This window comes from Hemiscyllium ocellatum, chromosome 1 (genome assembly GCF_020745735.1).
Source record: "Hemiscyllium ocellatum isolate sHemOce1 chromosome 1, sHemOce1.pat.X.cur, whole genome shotgun sequence".
Lineage (NCBI taxonomy): Eukaryota > Metazoa > Chordata > Chondrichthyes > Orectolobiformes > Hemiscylliidae > Hemiscyllium > Hemiscyllium ocellatum.
In genome coordinates this window covers 146,221,173-146,242,035 of record NC_083401.1, presented here as the reverse complement: position 1 = coordinate 146,242,035, position 20,863 = coordinate 146,221,173, and the positions used below count along the sequence as shown (strand labels likewise).

Below are 20,863 nucleotides of genomic sequence, written 5' to 3'. Positions count from 1 at the left end.
TAAGATCACCACATAAAGTTGGGGATTGACCATTCCAGTCACAATAAGACATTGCAATTATTGCTTAACAACCCGTCTGTGCTGAAAACTAATTTTTATTAATGTAAAACCTAATTTCTTAATATTGTAGTTAAAGCTGGAGAAATGAAAAAAAGCTTTGTCTTTCTGCTGCCTTTGTAGGCTAATTGTTCTTTTCCTGATTATAGTTTATGTGCTGTATTTGATTTGGTGTTGAATTAAATATTCTAATTGCCACTTCTTAGTTTAGACGCAGCACTGTTGATGAATAATTCTTCAACCGAATTAAGTCAGGAGCTGTATTGTTGGAGATTTTATTTAAACAAGTTTCAGTTTAAATAAAAGCTGTTGCAATTTGGTAAGACGAACAAGGGCAGGACTTACACAGTTAATGGTAGGGATATGGAAAGTGTTGTTGAACAGCGAGACCTAGGGATACAATTATATAGCCTCTTGAAAGTGGTGTCACAGGTAAACAGGATAGTGAAGAAGGCACTTGGCACACACTTGCCTTCATTAGCCAGACCATTGACTATCGGGGTTGGAACATCATGTTCTGGTTGTACAGAACATTAGTGAGTACTGTATACAATTCTGGTCACTGTGCTATTGGAAGTCTGTTATTAAGTTGGAAAATGTGAAGAAAAGATTTACAAGGATGTTTCCGGGACTAGAGGGTTTCAGTTATAAGGAGAGGCTGGATATGCTGAAACTTTTCTCCCTCGAGTATAGGAGGATGGGGGGTGAGAAGGGTAGAGGAGTTTAAAACTAGAGAGCACAGGTTCAAGGTGAGAGAGGAAAGGTTTAACAGAGACCTGAAGGACAAATGTTTCACAGAAGGTGGTTCATGTGTGGAATGAACTGCCAGATGTGAGTGATGCAATTACAGTAACAAATTTTGAAAGATATTTGGACTGATACCTAAATAAGAAAGGTTTAGAGGGATATAGACCAAGCGCAGACAAATAAGGTGAGTTTAGTTTGAGAAACCTAGTCAGCATGGGCAAGTTGGAAAATAGGATATGTTTCCATGCAGTATGACCATAGGTGGTCAGTAGAGGGCACTGTGATCATGAAATATTGGACTGACAACAATGTTCAATACAAAGGTCAATGGGGAGTGTAGAAAGATGTGTTCATTGCCAACCACCAAATCTGGTGTGTAATTGGATCATTGTAGGATAACCTTATCTAGACCCCTTCAAATAAATTCAAAAAATAGGAAACAAAGCAACATTGGTTAATACATTTTAATTATTTTGCCACAACCAAGTACAGGCAGTGATGGGGGAGATGGCTGGTATCGGACAGATTCTGAGCAAGTTGTGAACGTATAAGGCATGGTTAGTAAGTTTGCAGATAACATGAAAATAGGCGATATCGTGGATAGTGAGAAAGATTATCAGGAATTGCAGCAGGACCTTAATCAACTGGGGAAAGGGGCTGAGAAATGGTAAATGTAGTTTAATATACATCAGTGTGAGATGTTGCATTTTGGAAAGTCAAATCAAGGGAGGAGTTTACAATGAATGATAGGGCCTTAAGGAATGTAGTGGAACAGAGGGACCTTGGAGTTTGATGCACACTTCTCTCAAAGTGGAGTCACAGATAGACAGGACAGTGAAGAAAGCTTTTGGCACACTGGTCTTCATCAGTCAGGGCATTGAGTATAGAAGTTGGGAAGTTATGTTGCAGTTGTACAGGATGTGGATAAGGCCGCAAGTAGAATTTTGTGTTCAGTTTTGGTCACCTTGCTGTAGAAAGAATGTTATTAAACTGGATAGAGTGCAGAAGAAATTTACAAGGATGTTACCAGGACTCAAAGGTCTCAGTAATAGGGAGAGGTTGGATAAACTGAGACTTTGTTCTTCAGAACATGGGAGATTGAAAGGGGATCTTACTGAAATGTATAAGATCATGAGAGGTATGAAAATGGCGAATACACTCTGTTTTTCCCAGGGTTGGGAAAATCAAGGACTAGAGGGCATCAGTTCAAGTTTAGAGGGGAAAGAATAAAAGGGAATTTGAGGGGCAACATTTTTCCGCAAAAGGTGGGATGCATTTGGAATGAGCTGCCAGCAGAAGTGTTTGAGGTGGGTACATTAATATCATTTAAAAGGCACTTGGACAAATACATGGATGGGAAAGGACATGGGCCAAGTGCAGGGAAATGGGGTTCGTGTAGATGGACATTTGGTCGGCATGGAGCAGTTTGGGCAAAAGGACCTATCTCCTTGCAGTGGACTCTATGATTCTATGACTGGGCAACGGCAAATTGACAATTGATAGGGATTAGCACTCATTAAATATCCTGTTAACGCTACTACTCATCTCATTACTTTCCATGGTCCCGTTTTTCAAATTGGCTAAATAGACTCAACATTAGGAAACCTCAACATGGAAACCAGAGCAAGCATTTGTTGGATTCAGCTCTGCACTTGCTCCCAGTGAATTCACATTGGACACTAGGAAACATCACCTTAAGGCACATTCCATGGGCACTGGCCAAATGTACACCATATCCAGAGACATTGGCATCTGATATGTGCCAGCCTCTAAGAATTGTCAAGATATATTTTCAATCCATTTGTGGGACACTTATATCCTTCAATGCTGTACCCCGGGCAGCACTGGTAATGATCATTGTAATGTTGGCATAGAGATGTATGTGCTCACAAACTGGATTAGGCTGCAGGCTCCAGATTCTTCCCTAGCGGTCACAGTGCTCATTTACTCAAGGGGGTAGTGATTGAAGGCTTGGAAGGTGCTGTCTCAGGACTTTGATGAATTTCTGCAGTGCATCTTGTAAATAGTACTTACTGCTGCTACTGGGCATCAGTGGTGAAGGGAATGGGTGTTTATAGATGTGGTGCCAATCAACCAGACTGCTTCATCCTGGATGATGTCAACCCTCTTGAGTATTATTAGAGCTGCACCCGCCCAGGCAAGAAGTGAGTATTCCATTATATTCCTGATTTATAGATGGTGGACAGGCTTTCTGGTATCAGAAAGTGAGTTAATTTAGGAAAGGATTATTTACCTTTGACCTGTGCTTAGGTATAGGTTTGGTATTTATATGGCTAGTCCAGTTAATGTCTGTTCAATGGTAAACCGTGGATGTTGTTATTGATCATTCACTTTAGTAATACCATTGAATGCAAAGGTCAGTGATTAGATTGTCTCTTATTGGAGATGGCCATTGTCTAACATATGAGTTGTGTATTACTTGCCACTTGTCAGCCCAAGCCTAGATATTGTCCAGGTCTTGCTACATATGGGCACAAACTGTTTCCATATCTGAGGAGTCGTGAATAATGCTAAATATGTGCAATCATTAGTGAGCATCCCCACTTCTGATCCTATATTGGAAGGAAAGTCATTGATGAAGCAGCTGAAGAAGGTTGGGCCTAGGATACTACCCTAAGGAACTCCTGCAGAGGTGGCCTGCAACTGAGATGACTGACCTCCAACAATCACAACCACCTTCCTATATGCCAGCAGAAGGGTTTATCCCCGATTCCTAGGGACTCAGTTTTGCTTGGGCTTCTTGACACCATTCTTGTCAGTTGTCACCTTGAAATCAAGGGCTGTCACTCTCACCACACCTCAGGAATTCAGCTCTTCTGTCCATGTTTGAACCAAGGCTATAATGAGGTCAGGAGCTGAGTGGCCCTAGCAGAACCCAAACTGGGCAGCACTGAGCAGGATATTGCTGAGCAAGTGTGATTTAATTGTCCTATTGATGGCACCTTAGGATAGGACTGTGGCAAACTCTGGAGCACAGGTCTTCAGTACTATTGCCCGAATGTTGTCAGTGCCCATAGTCTTTGCAGTATCCAATGTCTTCAACCATTTCTTGATATCATGTGGAGTAAATAGAATTGGCTGAAGACTGATATCTGTAATACTAGGCATCACTGGAGGAGGCTGAGATGAATCATCCACTGGACGCTTCTGGCTGAAGATTGTTGCAAATGCTTCAGCCTTACTTTTTGCACTGATGTGCAAGTCTCTTCCGTCATTGAGGATGGGGATATTTGTGTAGCTTCCCCCTCCAGTGAGTTTTTTAATCAGCCACCACCATTCATGATTAGATGTAGCAGGACTGGAGAGCTGAAATCTGATCTGTTGCTTGTGGGATGCTTATTTCTGTATATCACTTCCTGTTTGGCACGCAAGTAATCAGAGAGTCATAGAGTCATAGAGATGCACAGCTTGGAAACAGACTCTTCGGTCCAACTCATCCATGCAACCAGACATCCTAACCTAATTTAGTCCCATTTGCCAGCACTTGGCTCATATCGCTCTAAATCATTTTGATTCACATACCCATCCAGATGTCTTTTAAATGTTGTAATTGTACCAACGTCCACCACTTCCACCAGCAGCTCATTCCACACACGCACTGCCCTCTGTACGAAGAAGTTGGCCCTGAGGTGCCCTTTAAATCTTTCCCCTCTCACCAAAACCTATGCCCTCTAGTTTTGGATGACCTCTCTTCAGGAAAAAGACCTTGTCTCTTTCCCATATCCGTGCCCCTCATGATTTTATAAGGTCACCCTTCAGCCTCTGATGCTTCAGGGAAAATAGCCCTAACCTATTCAGCCTCTCCCTATAGCTCAAACCCTTCAACTCTGGTCACATCCTTGTAAATCTTCTCTGAACCCTTTCAAGTTTCACAACATCCTTCCTACAGGAGGGAGATCAGATTTGCACACAGTATTCTAATGGTGACTTAACCAATATCTTGTACAATTACAACATAACCTTTCAATTCCTATACTAAATGCACCAAAATGCTAATAGGCAAGCATATTCATCACTATCCTATCGACCTGTGACTCCACTTTCAAGAAACTATGAACCTGTACTCCAAGGTCTCTTTGTTCAGCAACACTCCCCAGGACCTTACCATTAAGTGTCTAAGTCCTGCACTGATTCGACTTTCCAAAATACAGCATCTCACATTTACCTAAATTAAATTCCATCTGCCACTCATCAGCCCACTGGCCCATCAAGATTCTGTTGTACTCTGAGATAATTTTCTTCGTTGTCCACTGCACCTACAATTTTGGTATCATCTGTAAACTTACTAATCATACTTCCTACATTAACACCCAAATCATTTATATAAATAATGACAAGTAGTGGACCCAGCGCCAATCCTTGTGGCACACCACTGGTCACAGGCCTCCAGTCTGAAAGATAACCCTCCACCACCACGCTCTGTCTCCTACTGTCAAGCCAGGTCTGTGTCCAAGTAGCTAGTCTTTCTTTTATTCCATGTGATCTAACTTGGCGAACCAAGAGAAAGTGAGGACTGCAGATGCTGGAGATCAGAGCTGAAAAATGTGTTGCTGGAAAAGTGCAGCAGGTCAGGTAGCATCCAAGGAACAGGAGAATCGACTTTTTGGGCATAAGCCCTCCTTCAGGAATTGCGAAACCTGTCTACCATACGGAACCTTGTCAAACGCCTCACTGAAGTTCATATAGATTATGTCCACTGCTTTGCCCTCATCAATCCTCTTTGTTACTGTTTCAAAAAATTCAATCAAGTTAGTGAGACACAATTTCCCAAGCACAAAGCTCTGTTGACTATCCTTAATCAGTCTTTGCCTTTCCAAATACTTGTAAATCCTGTCCCTCAGAATTCCCTCCTCCAATGTGCCCGCCACTGATGTCAGGCCCACAGGTCTATAGTTCCCTAGCCTTACCACCTTTCCTAAACATTGGCACCAGGTTAGCCAACCTCCAGTCTTCTGGCACCTCACCTGTGACTATCGACAATATAAATATCTCAGCATGAGGCCCAGCAATCACTTCCTTAGCTTCCCACTGAGTTTTAAGATAGAACAGATCAGGTCTCAGGGATTTATAAACCTTAATGCATTTTAAGACATTCAACACCTCCTCCTCTGTAATATGGGCATTTTTCAAGACGTCGTTATCTATTTCCCCATGTTCTCGATGTCCCATATCCTTCTCGACAGTAAACACTGATGCAAAATACTTGTTAAGTATCCACCCCATCTCCTGTGGTTCCATACATAGGTGGCCTTGATGATCTTTGAGGGGCCTATTCTCTCCATTGTTACCTTTTGTCCCAAATGTACTTGTAGAACTCCTTTGGGTTCTCCTTAACCCTACTTGCCAAAACTATCTCATGAACCCTTTGGCCTCCTGATTTCCCTTTTAAGTGTACTTCTATTGCCCTTATACTCTTGTGAGGTTTCACTCAATCTCTGCTGTCTTTACCTGACATATTTCCTTCTTTTTCTGAACCAAAACCTCAATTTCTTCAGTCATTTAGCATTCCCCACAGATACCAGCCTTGCCTTTCACCCAAACAGAAACATATTGTCTCTAGACTCTCATTATCTCATTTTTGGAGGTGTCCCTTTTTCCAGCCATCCCTTTATTTGCAAACATCTGCCCCCATTCAGCTTTTGAAAGTTCTTGCCTAACACTGTCAAAATTGGCCTTCCTCCAAATTAGAACATTGACTTTCAGATCCAGTCTATCCTTTTCCATCACTATTTTCAAGCTAATAGAATTATGGTCACTGGCCTCAAAGAGCTCCCTCAATGACACTCAGTCACCTGCCCTGCCTTATTTCCCAAGAGTAGGTCAAGTTTTGTATCTTCCCTCACAGGTACATCCACATACTGAATCAGAACATTTTCTTGTACACACTTAACAAATCCCTCTCAATCCAATTCGTTAACACTGTGGCAATCCCTGTCGACATTTAATTGGATTACTTACAGTGTGGAAACAGGCCCTTCGGCCCAACAAGTCCACACCAACCCTCCGAAGAGCAACCCATTCAGACCTATTTGCCTACGGGCAATTTAGCATGGCCAATTCACCTAACCTGCACATATTTGGACTGTGGGAGGAAACCGGAGCAAACCCACGCAGACACGGGGAGAATGTGCAAACTCCACACAGTCTGTCGCCTGAGTCGGGAATTGAACCCAGATCTCTGGCGCTATGAGGCAGCAGTACTAACCACTGTGCCACCGTGCGGCCCATTTGGGAGGTTAAAATCCGCAACCACCCTATTATTCTTACAGATAATTGAGATCTTACAAATCTGTTTTGGAATTTTCTACTAACTATTGAGGGGGTCTATAGTATGATTCAAATGAACTGACCATCCTTCTCTTATTTTTCAGTTCCACCCAAATAACTTCCCCGGTTATATTCCCAGGAATATCCTCCCTAAGTATAGATGTTATCCCTAATCACAAATTCCAGTCCTCCTCCTCTCTTGCCACCCCCCTTCTATCCTTTCTATAGTATTTGTATCTCGGACATTATGCTGCCAGTCCTGTCCTTCCCTGAGCCATGTTTCTGTAATTGTAACTGAGTTCATCTGCATTGCCTGTTGGCCTCTTACATTGAAATAAATACAGTTTAATTTATCAGTCCTACCTTGTTCTCTGCTTTGTTCCCATCCACACTGTAGGAGATCTAATCTAATACGCCAGGCATGGCCTCACTGATACCTTGTACAATTGCAGCAGAGTCTCCCTGCTCTTAAATTCAATCCTTCTAGCAATGAAAGCCAATATTCCTTTTGCCTTGCTGACTACCCATTGCACCAGCAAATCAACTTTCAGCCAGTCATGTACAAGCACTCCAAAATCCCTCTGCACAACAGCATGCTACAGTCTTTCACCATTTAAATAATACTCTGACCTAGTGTTTTTACTTCCAAAGTGGATAACCTCACATTACCAACATTGTCCTCCATCTGTCAGATGCATGCTGACTCACCTAACCTATCTAAATCTCTCTGCATATCCTCCGCATCCTCTGCACAGTTTGCTTTGCCACTCAATTTAAAGTTGTCAACAAACTTGGATACATTACACTCGGTCTCTTCTTTCAGATCATTTATGTATATCATGAACAATTGCGGACCCAACACTGACTCCTGTGGCACTCCGTTCACACTGATCCCCAACCAGAGAAACACCCATTTATCCAAACTCTCTGCTTTCTATTGGTCAACCAGTCCTCCATCCATGCTGGTACATTCTCTGCTACTCCAGTGGGCGGCACAGTGCCAGAGACCCCTGGGTTCAATTCCCGCCTCAGGCAACTGAACGTGTGGAGTTTGTACATTCTCCCTGTGTCTGCGTGGGTTTCCTCTGGGTGCTCTGGTTTCCTCCCACAGTCCAGAGATGTGCGGGTCAGGTGAAGTGGCCATGCTAAATTGCCCGTAGTGTTAGGTAAGGGGTAAATGTAGGGGTATGGCTGGGTTGCTCTTCAGCGGTTCGGTGTGGACTTGTTGGGCCAAAGGGCCTGTTTCCACACTGTAAGTAATCTAATCCATGAGTCTTTTATTCAGGACCTTATCGAATGCCTTCTGGAAATCCAAGTATACAACATCCACCTGTTCCCCTCCATCCATGGTGCTTGTTACATCCTCAAAAAACTCCAATAGGTTTGTCAAACATGACCTTCCCTTCCTGAATCAAAGCTACATCTGCCTGATCAAATCATTTCCATCCAGATGACTCACTATTTCTTCTTTAACGAAAGCCTCCATTATTTACCTTACTACAGCTGTTAAGTTATCTGACCTATAGTTACTTGCATTTTGCCTACACTTTTTTAAAAGAGTGGTGTGACATTTACTGTCTTCCATTCCACCTGGATATGCCTGGAGTCCAGTGAATTTTGGTAAATTACCACTAATACAGCTACTATAACTTCTACCTTTCCTTTCAGCACCCTGGGATGCATTCCATCAGGACCAGGGGATTTATCTATCTTTAGACCCTTGAATTCTCTCAACACTACCCCTTTAGTGATAACAAACAAACTGAGGTCCTCACCTCCCATTGTATCCTGAACATTCTTTGGCATGTTAGACACATCTTCCACTGTGAAGACTGAAACAAAACACTTATTCAAGGCCTCGGCTATTTCACCAGTACCCAATATTCATTCCCCTTTCTCAACCTGCAAGGGAGCTACGTCCATTTTAGCCACCCTTTTCCATTTTTTATGTTTATAAAAACATTTCCTAGCTGTTTTTATATTCTGTGCTGGTTTGCTTTCATAATCTATCGTTCCCTTCTTTATTGCTTGCTTAGAGGTTCTTTGTTGCTGTTTAAAGTTTTCTCAATGTTTCTGGTTCCCGCTACTCTTAGCTACTTTGTTAGCCTGAGCTTTTAATTGGATGCTGTCCTTTAGTTTCTTAATTATCCAAGGCTGGCTCTTTCTACTCTTGCTATCCTTGTTTTTGACAAGAACATACTTGCCTTGAACATTGTGAAAAATCTCTTTGAAGTCCTCCAATGTTCCACAAATGTTCCACTACATAACATCTATTCCCAATCTAATTTAGCCAACTCCTTCCTCACCCATTATAGTCTCCCTTGTTTAAGCATATCACCCTGGTTTTAGATGATACTATTTTACTCTCCATTTGTATCAAAATTTGATCATACTGTGATCACTCTTTCTGAGAGGATCCTTAACTATGAGAACATTAATTTTACTTGCCTCGTTACACAGGACCAGATCTAAGATCCTTGAGAAAATCATCAGCCATGATTGAATGGCAGAAAAGGACTCGATGGGCTGAATGATATTATTTCTGATCCTATGCCTTATGGTCTTTTGACCTTATGGTCTGATGCTTACGATGGATGACAAATCTAGAAGCCAAGCAAGAATTTCCCAGCCAGTGATCCCTGCAAGCTCTCAGAGAATCAACTCCTTTCCCAGGATCCAGAAAAGCATGAAGGAGTTCAACCAAAAATCTGTCTTTTCTTTTTATCTGATTTCAATCATTTGTTTTGATTTGTTGAGATCTTGTTACTCTTGTTAATATTATTGCCTTTCTCTAGAGATGATGCAAGCAGTGCTCTTTTATTTTTCTACAGGAGATTGGAAAATGATTTCAAATTGAACAATGAAATGATCACTGATTTAAAGAGAATTACCTCACAACTTCAGGATAAGTGCACCAAGCCATGTGTTGACACTGTTCAAATAAATGAAAACCCCACAGGGCAAGGTTAGCATCACCTGTTCAATAGTCACTCTCTTCAGTTGTGTAGTTTAATGTTTTGTCATGGAACTTTCAACAAACCCCTTTCAGTCATCATCCATTGACACATCAACAGACCTTCATTGTAGGTCCAGCATATGGCTAAATTTAAAATTTGCATCTTTGTGTTCAAGACAAACCATGGTCTCACCATCCCTTATCTTGTCCAGTCTTATAATACTCTGAGAAATCTGCATTCCTCCATTTCTGGACTCTTTTTCATTCCCAGTCTCCTGTGCCACACTATTGTTCACTGTGTCTTCAGTGGTCTTGGCCCTAAGCCCTAAAATTCCTTCACTGTCTTACCTTTTTGTTTCCTTTTTAAACATATTCTTTAAACTACCTCTTTGACCTAAAATTTGCACACGTGGCTTAGGGGGTTAAACATTTTCTGATAATGGTTCTTTGAAGCCCCTTAGTTATACCTTGTTAATAATAAGTTGATGTTGTGTATTATCGTTTTGTTAACAATATTAAGTTTGGAGTGTTTCAACAATGAAAAATTTAGCTGTTTGACAAATCATTACATTAAATGTGGTTGAATTACAAGCACTGTAATCTGATCCTATTCAGACTGTCAAGATATTGCTGAGAAAGGTGCTACAACAAGTGGCCTGTACTACATCAAACCACTGAATGCTCGGCAGCAGTTCCTAGTTTATTGCGAGATCGATGATATGGGAAGAGGTTGGACAGTGTTCCAAAGGGTATGTCACACCATGTTTATGTTATTGACAAACAGACCTTTCTCAGTTTGGTACAAGGTATGATCAAGCAATGCTTCTCTAATTTCTTTCAGCGACTTGATGGCAGTGTGAACTTTCACAGAAGGTGGATTCCATATAGGGAGGGGTTTGGATACTTGTCCCCTGGTGGGAACACAGAATTCTGGATTGGGAATGAGAAAATACATTTACTTACACAGAACCCTAAACAATATCTACTCCAAATAGACCTGATGGATTGGGCAGGTCAACGGAGGTAAGCAATGATTTATCTTTGCAAGAAATAAGTATACCTGGTGCCAATCATAAGGATTTAAAAAAAAACTGACTGAACAATAGTGGTTCAACAAAATTATTCTTTTCTGATGTGTGAAATATTTTTTGTGGATTTTTTAACGTTATCAAAACTGCTATACAATTTCATTTCACTAGCTTGAGTTGAGTTTACTGTCAGTCCTAACTCCTCCTGCTTTGGCCCATCCCCATGTTATCATTCTTTAATTAAAGTGGCTCTCCTGGGCTTTTTCCAAAACTACCCTGCTGTGCACACTGATAGCTCATTGCAAGTGTGGCTGAGATCTCTGCTACTTTTGCTTTGATTAGACTTACAGTGTGGAAACAGGCCCTCCGGCCCAACAAGTCCACACCGACCCGCCGAAGCGCAACCCACCCATACCCCTACATTTACCCCTTACCTAACACTACGGGCAATTTAGCATGGCCAATTCACCTGAGCCGCACATCTTTGGACTGTGGGAGGAAACCGGAGCACCGGAGGAAACCCGCGCAGACACGGGGAGAACGTGCAAACTCCACACAGTCAGTCGCCTGAGTCAGGAATTGAACCCGGGTCTGCAGGCGCTGTGAGGCAGCAGTGCTAACCACTGTGCCACCGTGCCGCCCACCAATTCAGCCATCTGCCATCATCCACTCAAATACACCAACAATCCACAGCATCATTACGATAGTCTGAATGAAAGTCCTATGATGTATAAAAAAATCTTTCATGGGCCACAGTGTTATCCTCAGTGAGAATGTGCTGCCCTTGAGAGTTCACTGGTCAGTTACTGCTAGAACTGCCATTGTCTTTGTACACCCATAGCTGGAAATGTGTTGTTGGAAAAGTGCAGCAGGTCAGGCAGCATCCAAAGGGCAGGAGAATCGACGTTTCGGGCATGAGCCCTTCTTCAGAAACCCTGATTCGTGAAGAAGGGGTCATGCCCAAAACGTCAATTCTCCTGCCCTTTGGATGCTGCCTGACCTGCTGCACTTTTCCAGCAACACATTTTCAGCTCTGATCTCCAGCATCTGCAGTCCTCACTTTCTCCTTTGTACACCCATAGTCCTGTTGGGAAGACAGCTTCAAAAGTTTGACCCGGCTTGGCAAAAACAGCATATTTCTAAGTCAGGATAGTGAGTGGTTTAGTGAGGAATTTGCAGATACAAATATTTCCATGTACCAACTGCCCCTCTCCTGGTAGAAGTCACATGTTTGGAAAGTGTTGTCAAAGGACCCATGGCAAGTTGCTGCAAAGCATCTCATGGATGGTACACGCTAATGACAATACTCATTGGCGTTGGGGGCAGTGGATGTTGGTGGTTGTGGAGCTAATCAAGTCGGCTGCTTATATTGGGTTCATGCTGAGCTTCAAGAGTGTTGCTGAAGCTGAACTCATCCAGGCAAGTGGAGAGTATTCCATCACTCTCCTACACCTCTCTTGTAGATGGTGGCAGATGTTGACAAATCAGGAAGTAATTTGTTCATAGTAGAAACATCGTCTTTCATGCTCTATATGCCTAGTCAATGGTAATATCCAGGGTGTTGATAATGGAGGATTCAGTAATGCTAATGCCATTGACGACCCCTTCCTCTCAGGGAAGGTGATGGCCGAGTGGTATTATTGCAGGGCTGTTAATCCAGACAGCCAGGAAATGTTCTGGGGGCCCTAGTTCAAATCCTGCTGCAACAGATGATGGAATTTTAATTCAGTTTAAAAAATATGGAATTATTAGTCTAATGACGCATATTAAACTGTAGTTGATTGTCAGGAAAAAACTCATCTGGCTTATTAATATACTTTTGTACAATTCTTACCTGATCTGGCCTACACAAACTCCAGACCCACAGCATGTGAACTGCTCTCTGGGCAATTAGGGATGGGTAAAAAATGCTTACCTAGCCAGTGATGCCCACTGGCATCATATGGCCAATTCACCTGACCCGCACATCTTTGGACTGTGGGAGGAAACCGGAGCACCTGGAGGAAACCCACGCAGACACGGGGAGAATGTGCAAACTCCACACAGTCAGTCGCCTGAGGCGGGAATTGAACCCAGGTCCATATGAATGAACAAAAGAAAAGGCATTTGAATGTAATGTCCCTCAGTTTTGACTTACTGTCCTCACTTTGCTGCAGTGCAATAATGAGCAGAGCAGTTACCAATTTGATAGCATCAAAGACCTGAACCTGGGTGGCACGGTGGCACAGTGGTTAGCACTGCTGCCTCACAGCGCCAGAGACCCCTGGGTTCAATTCCCGACTCAGGTGACTGACTGTGTAGAGTTTGCACTTTCTCTCTGGGTGCTCTGGTTTCCTCCCACACTCTAAAGATGTGTGGGTCAGGTGAATTGGCCATGCTAAATTGCATGTAGTGTTAGGTAAGGGGTAAGTGTAGGGGTAGGGGTATGGGTGGTTTATGCTTCGGCGGGTCGGTGTGGACTTGTTGGGCCGAAGGACCTGTTTCCACAGTGTAAGTAATCTAATCTAATCTAATGAGCTGACCCACACGAAGCTGATAGTTGCTCTTGCGTGTCAACCCATATTGCCCTCTCCGTGTGTGCCTCCTGGGTGATTAATTATCGTCCCAGCAATTTGTTAGTGACTGGCAGACCTTCTCTGATTACAAGATCCCACAGATGGAAATCCCACCCACTGACAGCGAATCAAAGGTCAGAGGTTATTGCAGATGCCTGAGCCTCAGGCCCAAGGAGCAACCGAGGCCAGAGAGAAATTACATTGGGGGAGGGAGGAGCAGTGTGGCTAATAGTGGGACAGTTTAGCTCTCCACAGCTCTTCTCCCTTCTGGAGGATGCTGAGTACCAAGTGTCTTTGGACAAAGAGCCCACACCTGCATCTGTCATCACATCTGGAATACCACCACTGGATTATCACCTTTGGAATATTACACCTCTGGTTTTCTTGTCATTTTCCCAGGGAGTTAAAAGTCTCACCTGCCTTTTGGCTCAAAGGTCATACAAGGGTCTCAAATGTCAATGGCTGTTCTGGAAATCTGACCATAGACTGAAGGTGGGGAACAGGCTCACACATTGTCCAATTAAATACCCTTCCCATCTCCATGCACAATACAAGAGAGGGTATCACAATACCATAAACTTTGAACAATGAGTTCCCATTTTCATAGAATCATAGAATCCCTGGAGTGCAGAAAGAGGCCATTCAGCCCATCAAGATCCTCCAAACCCAGGCCCAGATCCCGACCCCAATCTATCTTCACATTTAACATTGGCCAGTTCACTTACCAATTACTTTTAGGGCAGCACAGTGGCACAGTGGTTAGCACTGCTGCCTCACAGCGCCAGGGACCTGGGTTCAATTCCCGCCTCAGGCGACTGACTGTGTGGAGTTTGCACATTCTCCCCGTGTCTGCGTGGGTTTCCTCCGGGTGCTCCGGTTTCCTCCCACAGTCCAAAGATGTGCGGGTCAGGTGAATTGGCCATGCTAAATTCCCCGTAGTGTTAGGTAAGGGGTATGGGTGGGTTGCGCTTTGGCGGGTCGGTGTGGACTTGTTGGGCCGAAGGGCCTGTTTCCACACGGTAAGTCTAATCTTACCTGCACATTTTTGGTCTGGAACGTCTTTTCCTTGGAAATCCAATATTTTTTAATGCAAAAGTCAACTAACTGAGTGCCATATTGGCTCCAGGCCTTTTACTTTTGTATTAAAACATGTGATTATATTTGCAAACTGCACATATCCTTTCAGCTCCTCACTGTCCAAAGTATTTAATAGACATTTAGTGACTGGGGTGTGAAGCTTGATTCTACCATGTTTATCCTGTAAAATTGCAAAGGGTCATATCTGCATTGGATCAGCAGGGACTAATTTCTTTTTCCCTCTAGACATGCTAAATATTCGGGTTTTCAAGTGGCATCTGAGGAAGACAAATATCGACTGCGTTATGGAATGTTCTTGGAAGGAGATGCTGGAGATGCCTTTGCTGGTTATGATTTTGGAGATCATGTCAGTGATAAAATGTATACTTCACACAACTATATACAGTTTAGCACAGAGGACTTTGATAATGATAATTATGGTGGAAACTGTGCTAAACAAGATGAAGCTGGCTGGTGGATGAACAGATGTCATGCAGGAAATCTTAATGGCAAATATCATAAAGGTAAAACTTCTCATCCACAGTGCTGTCTTGTGAATGATGTTGAAAGACAATTCCCATCAAATTGGTCAACAGCAATTCATTTCAGAGTCTAAAGAAATAAAATGCCAAGCAGAATGCCACAGGTGATGAAAATGTGAGATAGGAACAGAAAGTGCTGGGAATATTCAGGCAGTTTTCCTTTTCCTTAACTTTTCCTTAAAATGTTGAAATGTTGGGCCATTGCCACTGTTTCATTTGGGAAATGCAGAGGCCTTATTAAAATATTGCACTCATAACCTGGCATTCGTGCAACACAGCAGCTAGGTGCCCCATTTGAAGAACTTGATTGAAATCCGAGTTAAAGTTAATCTTGAGTTGCACTGAATGCTTGAGCACATACTTGGTTCACAGGCAGAGCCTTAAATGAAAAACCTTATAGTATTCCTACATGAGTTTGAAGGAACAAAATTAACTGGAAGACCTATTGTAATAGGTGATTTGTAAAATCAATAGCAAAGGAATGATAATAGCAATTGTCATAGAGATGTGCAGCATGGAAACAGACCCTTCGGACCAACTCATCCATGCTGACCAGCTATCCTAAATATATCCAGTCCCAACTGCCTTCATTTGGCCCATATCCCTCTAACCCTTCCTATTCATATACCAATCCAGATACCTTTTAAATGTTGTAATTGTACCAGCCTTCACCACTTCCTCTGGCAGTTCATTCCATACATGCATCACTCTCTGTGTGAAAAAGTCTCTTTTAAATCTTTCCCCTCTAACCTTAAACCTATGCCTTCTAGTTTTGGACTTCTCTTCCCTCATAAAAAGACCTTGACTATTCACTTTATCCAGGCCCCTTGTGATTTTATAAATAAGTTCACCCTCAGCCCCTGACGCTCCAGGTAAAATAGCCGCTGCCTATTCAGCCTCTCCCTATAGACGAAGTCCTCCAACCCTGGCAACATCCTTGTAAGTCTTTTCTAAACCCTTTCAAATTTCACCACATCCTTCCTATAGCAAGAAGACAAGAATTGTACACAGTATTCCAATAGTGGCCTAACCAATGTCCTGTACAGCTGCAACATGACCTCCCAACCCCTGTGGAGATGGTAGTGTACTCAAGCAGGCACTTATCTTCTGCTCAGCGGTTGTGGTTGGAATGGGAATGAGAAGTATTTATGTGTTTGTCATTCTTGGGAGGAGAAGTGATCCAAGGATGTAAGGTGGGATAATTTTTTTTAAAATGGTGCCCACAACAGACACTCTCCCAGAAATCACTTGAATAGTTTCCTCCGCTGTTTATTGACCAGCCTTCAATGATGGGAAGGCAACCAAACATGTAGCACAAATGGCCAGAGTGTACATAGAACAAATAATGTCTATTTATAACACTAAAATTGTAATCTGGGACTTTATTAGCAATTTGCTGAATTAGATGGTGTCCTAGTGGCAGGAGGTAAACAACATCACAGAGACTTGGTTACAGGGGGATTAGGACTGGTAGTTAACCTCCATGGTTTTTCAACTTATCGAAAAGACAGGGAGGTGGGCAGAGGGGGTGGGGTTGCCTTGTTAGTTAAGAACAAAATTAAATCTATGGCATTGAATGACATAGCGTCGGATGATGTGGAGTCTGTGTGGATGGAATTGAGGAACCACAAAGGCAAAAGAACCATAATTGGAGTTGTGTATCGACCTCCTAACAGTGGTCAGGACCAGGGACGCAACATGTACCAGGAAATAGAGAAGGCATGCCAGAAAGGCAAGGTCACATTGATCATGGGAGACTTCAATATGCAGGTGGACTGGGTAAATAATGTTGCTAGTGGATCCAAAGAAAGGGAATTCATGGAATGCTTACAGGATGGCTTTTTGGAACAACTTGTCACGGAGCCCAGAAGGGAGCAGGCTATTCTGGACCTAGTGCTTTGCAATGAACCAGAATCTATAAAAGATCTTAAAGTAAGGGAACCCTTAGGAAGTAGCGATCATAATATGGTAGAGTTCAGTCTGGAGTTTGAAAGAGAGAAGGCAAAATCGGATGTAATGGTGTTACAGTTAAATAAAGGTAATTATGAGGGCATGAGAGAGGAGCTGACAAAAATAGACTGGAAGCAGAGGCTAACCGGGAAGACAGTAGAGCAAAAATGGCAGGAGTTTGTGGGTATAATTGAGGACACTGTACAGGGGTTCATCCCCAAGAAAAGAAAGATTATCCGGGGAGGGATTAGACAACCATGGCTGACAAAGGAAGTCAGGAAATGCATTAAAGAAAAAGAGAGATCCTATAAAGTGGCTAAGAACAGTGGGAAATCAGAAGATTGGGAAGGATACAAAAACAAACAGAGGATAACAAAGAGTGTAATAAGAAATGAGAGGATCAAATATGAAGGTAGGCTAGCCAGTAATATTAGGAATGATAGTAAAAGTTTCTTTCAGTACATAAGAAACAAACGACAGGCAAAAGTAGACATTGGGCCACTTCAAACTGATGCAGGAAGCCTAGTGATGGGAGATAAGGAAATAGCAGGAGAACTTAACAAGTACTTTACATCAGTTTTCACAGTGGAAGACATGAGTAACATCCCAACAAATAAAGGGGGTCACGGGGCTGAGTTGAGTATGGTTGCCGTTACGAAAGAGATAGTGCTAGAAAAGTTAAAAAGTCTTAAAATTGATAAATCTCCTGGCCCTGATGGGATACACCCTAGAGTTCTGAGAGAGGTGGCTGAGGAAATAGCGGAGGCATTGGTTGAGATCTTTCAAGAGTCACTGGAGTCAGGAAAGGTCCCGGATGATTGGAAGATGGCTATTGTAACCCCCTTGTTCAAGAAAGGATCAAGACAAAAGATGGAAAATTATAGGCCAATTAGCTTAACCTCAGTTGTTGGTAAAATTCTAGAATCCATCATTAAGGATGATGTTTCTAAATTCTTGGAAGAGCAGAGTCTGATGAGAACAAGTCAACATGGATTTAGTAAGGCGAGGTCATGCCTGACAAACCTGTTGGAATTCTTTGAAGAGGTGACAAGTAGGTTAGACCAGGGAAACCCAGTGGATGTGGTCTATCTAGACTTTCAAAAGGCCTTTGATAAGATGCTACACGGGAGGCTGCTGAGGAAGCTGAGGGCCCATGGTGTTTGAGGTGAGCTGCTGGGATGGATTGAGGATTGGCTGTCTAACAGAAGGTAGAGAGTTGGGATAAAAGGTTCTTTTTCAGAATGGCAGCCGGTGACGAGCGGTGTCCCGCAGGGATCAGTGTTGGGGCCACAGCATTATATATTAATGATTTGGATGAGGGGACTGGGGGCATTCTCGCGAAGTTTGCAGATGATACGAAGTTAGGTGGACAGGCAGGTAGTACTGAGGAAGTGGGGAGGCTACAGAAGGATCTAAACAGTTTGGAAGAGTAGTCCAGGAAATGGCTGATGGAATTTAACGTGAGCAAGTGTAAGGTCTTGCACTTTGGCAAAAAGAATAAAAGCATAGACTACTTTCTAAATGGTGAGAAAATTAGTAAAGCCAAAGTACAAAGGAATCTGGGAGTGCTAGTCGAGGATTCTCTAAAGGTAAACATGCAGGTTGAGTCCGTAATTAAGAAAGCAAATGCAATGTTGTCTCTTATCTCAAGAGGGTTGGAATATAAAAGCAGAGATGTGCTACTGAGGCTTTATAAAGCTCTGGTTAGGCCCCATTTAGAGTACTGTGTCCAGTTTAGGTCCCCACACCTCAGGAAGGACATACTGGCACTGGAACATGTCCAGCAGAGATTCACACGGATGATCCCTAGAATGGTAGGTCTAACATATGAGGAACGGCTGAGGATCCTGGGATTGTATTCATTGGAGTTTAGAAGATTAAGGGGAGACTTAATAGAGACGTACAAGATAATACATGGCTTGGAAAGGGTGGATGCTAGGAAATTGTTTTTATTAGGCGAGGAGACTAGGACCCATGGACACAGCCTTAGAATTAGAGGGGGTCAATTCAGAACCGAAATGCGGAGACATTTCTTCAGCCAGAGAGTGGTGGGCCTGTGGAATTCATTGCCACGGAGTGCAGTGGGGGCTGGGACGCTAAATGTCTTCAAGGCAGAGATTGATAGATTCTTGTTGTCTCGAGGAATTAAGGGCTACGGGGAGAACGCTGGTAAGTGGAGTTGAAATGCCCATCAGCCATGATTGAATGGCGGAGTGGACTCGATGGGCCGAATGGCCTTACTTCCACTCCTATATCTTATGGTCTTATGGTCTAACCTGCTCAATTATTTAAAGTGGGCCTTGACACACCATGGGATCAACTAAACAGCATTGTCAAATTCTCAAGACAATCCATCTGTTTGTAATGTGAGAACAGACAGACAGCAGCTGAAAATCACTCTCAGTAATCCAGGGCACCGTCATACATCCAGATTTACTTCACCACTGAAAGTCAGGTTACTCTAAGTCATCACTTCATGAGCTGTACAACCTTTCACAACAGGAAGTTCTCCCATTCAGTTCCCCATGTGTGTCAGGGGGCTGACCTCAGCCAGGACAGCACTGAGTGTCACAACTGAAGTGAGTAGTCCTGAGGTTTGAAGGGATGAACTGGGTACCTGCGGCGAATGAAGAAGGTGGAGAGTTGGAAGGGACCAACTGTGATTCAGCCACTCTTTACTTCAGTATCAAAATCTCTCAAACATATCTATGCCTGTTTCCTTCATGTGATGGGTCAATTCTGGTCACGCTAGGTAGAGATGTTTTGCCTGAATTCTTTTTGAAATGATTTATTATTAATAATTTGTTTCTATAAATGATTCAGACTTTTACAGGAGAAAAGGGGCAAAGAAAACCTAAGCAATATTATTTGACTCACTGTGTTCACACAACATTCCCAAAGCAATGAAATGAAATTGGTTTGCCTTTGTTTCAGGTGGCCGTTACACAGCAAAGGAGTTTGGTTTTGATGATGGCATTATCTGGGTAACATGGCATGATCGCTGGTATTCCCTGAAAGAGACCACAATGAAAGTCATGCCTTTGGTGAAATATGAACAATTAAAACGGACAGGGCAGCAGGAGCAGTTTCACATACAAAGAGGCGATACTTCATTCAAATAAAATCATCACCAAAGCATTCATATAATTTGACTTCCAGATCATTATGTTGTGAAAGCTTTAAGCTGTAAATGTTCAAAGCAAAAGTAAACTTGCCATATGCTAACCCCAAACTGACTGATACCACAGTAAAGAACCCATTCCAATGTAAAACCCTATCTTTGCTCTTTTGATTACCAAAAATCTGTTGTCTAGTGTGAATGAAGGCATGTGTTACTTTTAATTGAGATTTCCTGAATTGATAATTCTGTTTCCATAGAGGAGATCCCACACATGAGAAGGACCAAATTCTGCAATCATTTGGATTTATCTTTATTCTCTGATTCACCTACACTTCCCCCATGTCTGGCAACTTTGTACTTTCTTTGAATGCCTTCATCAATAAAGTTAATTTTTTTCTCAATTTCTTAGCCATGCTTGTCATCCTTTTTAAAAGAAAACTTCCTGTTTAAACCTAGGACAGGAATGAGATGGGCAGAGATAGGATCAAGAGATCAAACTCTGCTGACCTAGTCATTCTGAGGCACCTCTACAGTGAGGCACC

General features: G+C 42.7%; 1 protein-coding gene across 1 annotated transcript in view; it reads left to right on the top strand.

Annotated features, from left to right (window-relative positions):
- Nucleotides 1–20,322, top strand: part of LOC132818141 (fibrinogen gamma chain-like) — a 58,223-nt gene extending 37,901 nt beyond the window's left edge. Inside the window, exons 2-6 of the mRNA XM_060828933.1 lie at nucleotides 9,888–10,057; nucleotides 10,664–10,797; nucleotides 10,890–11,071; nucleotides 14,955–15,232; nucleotides 20,135–20,322. Of these exons, the coding sequence (XP_060684916.1) occupies nucleotides 9,888–10,057; nucleotides 10,664–10,797; nucleotides 10,890–11,071; nucleotides 14,955–15,232; nucleotides 20,135–20,322 (952 nt within the window). The remainder of the gene's footprint in view (nucleotides 1–9,887; nucleotides 10,058–10,663; nucleotides 10,798–10,889; nucleotides 11,072–14,954; nucleotides 15,233–20,134) is intronic.
- Nucleotides 20,323–20,863: the final 541 nt, after the last annotated feature.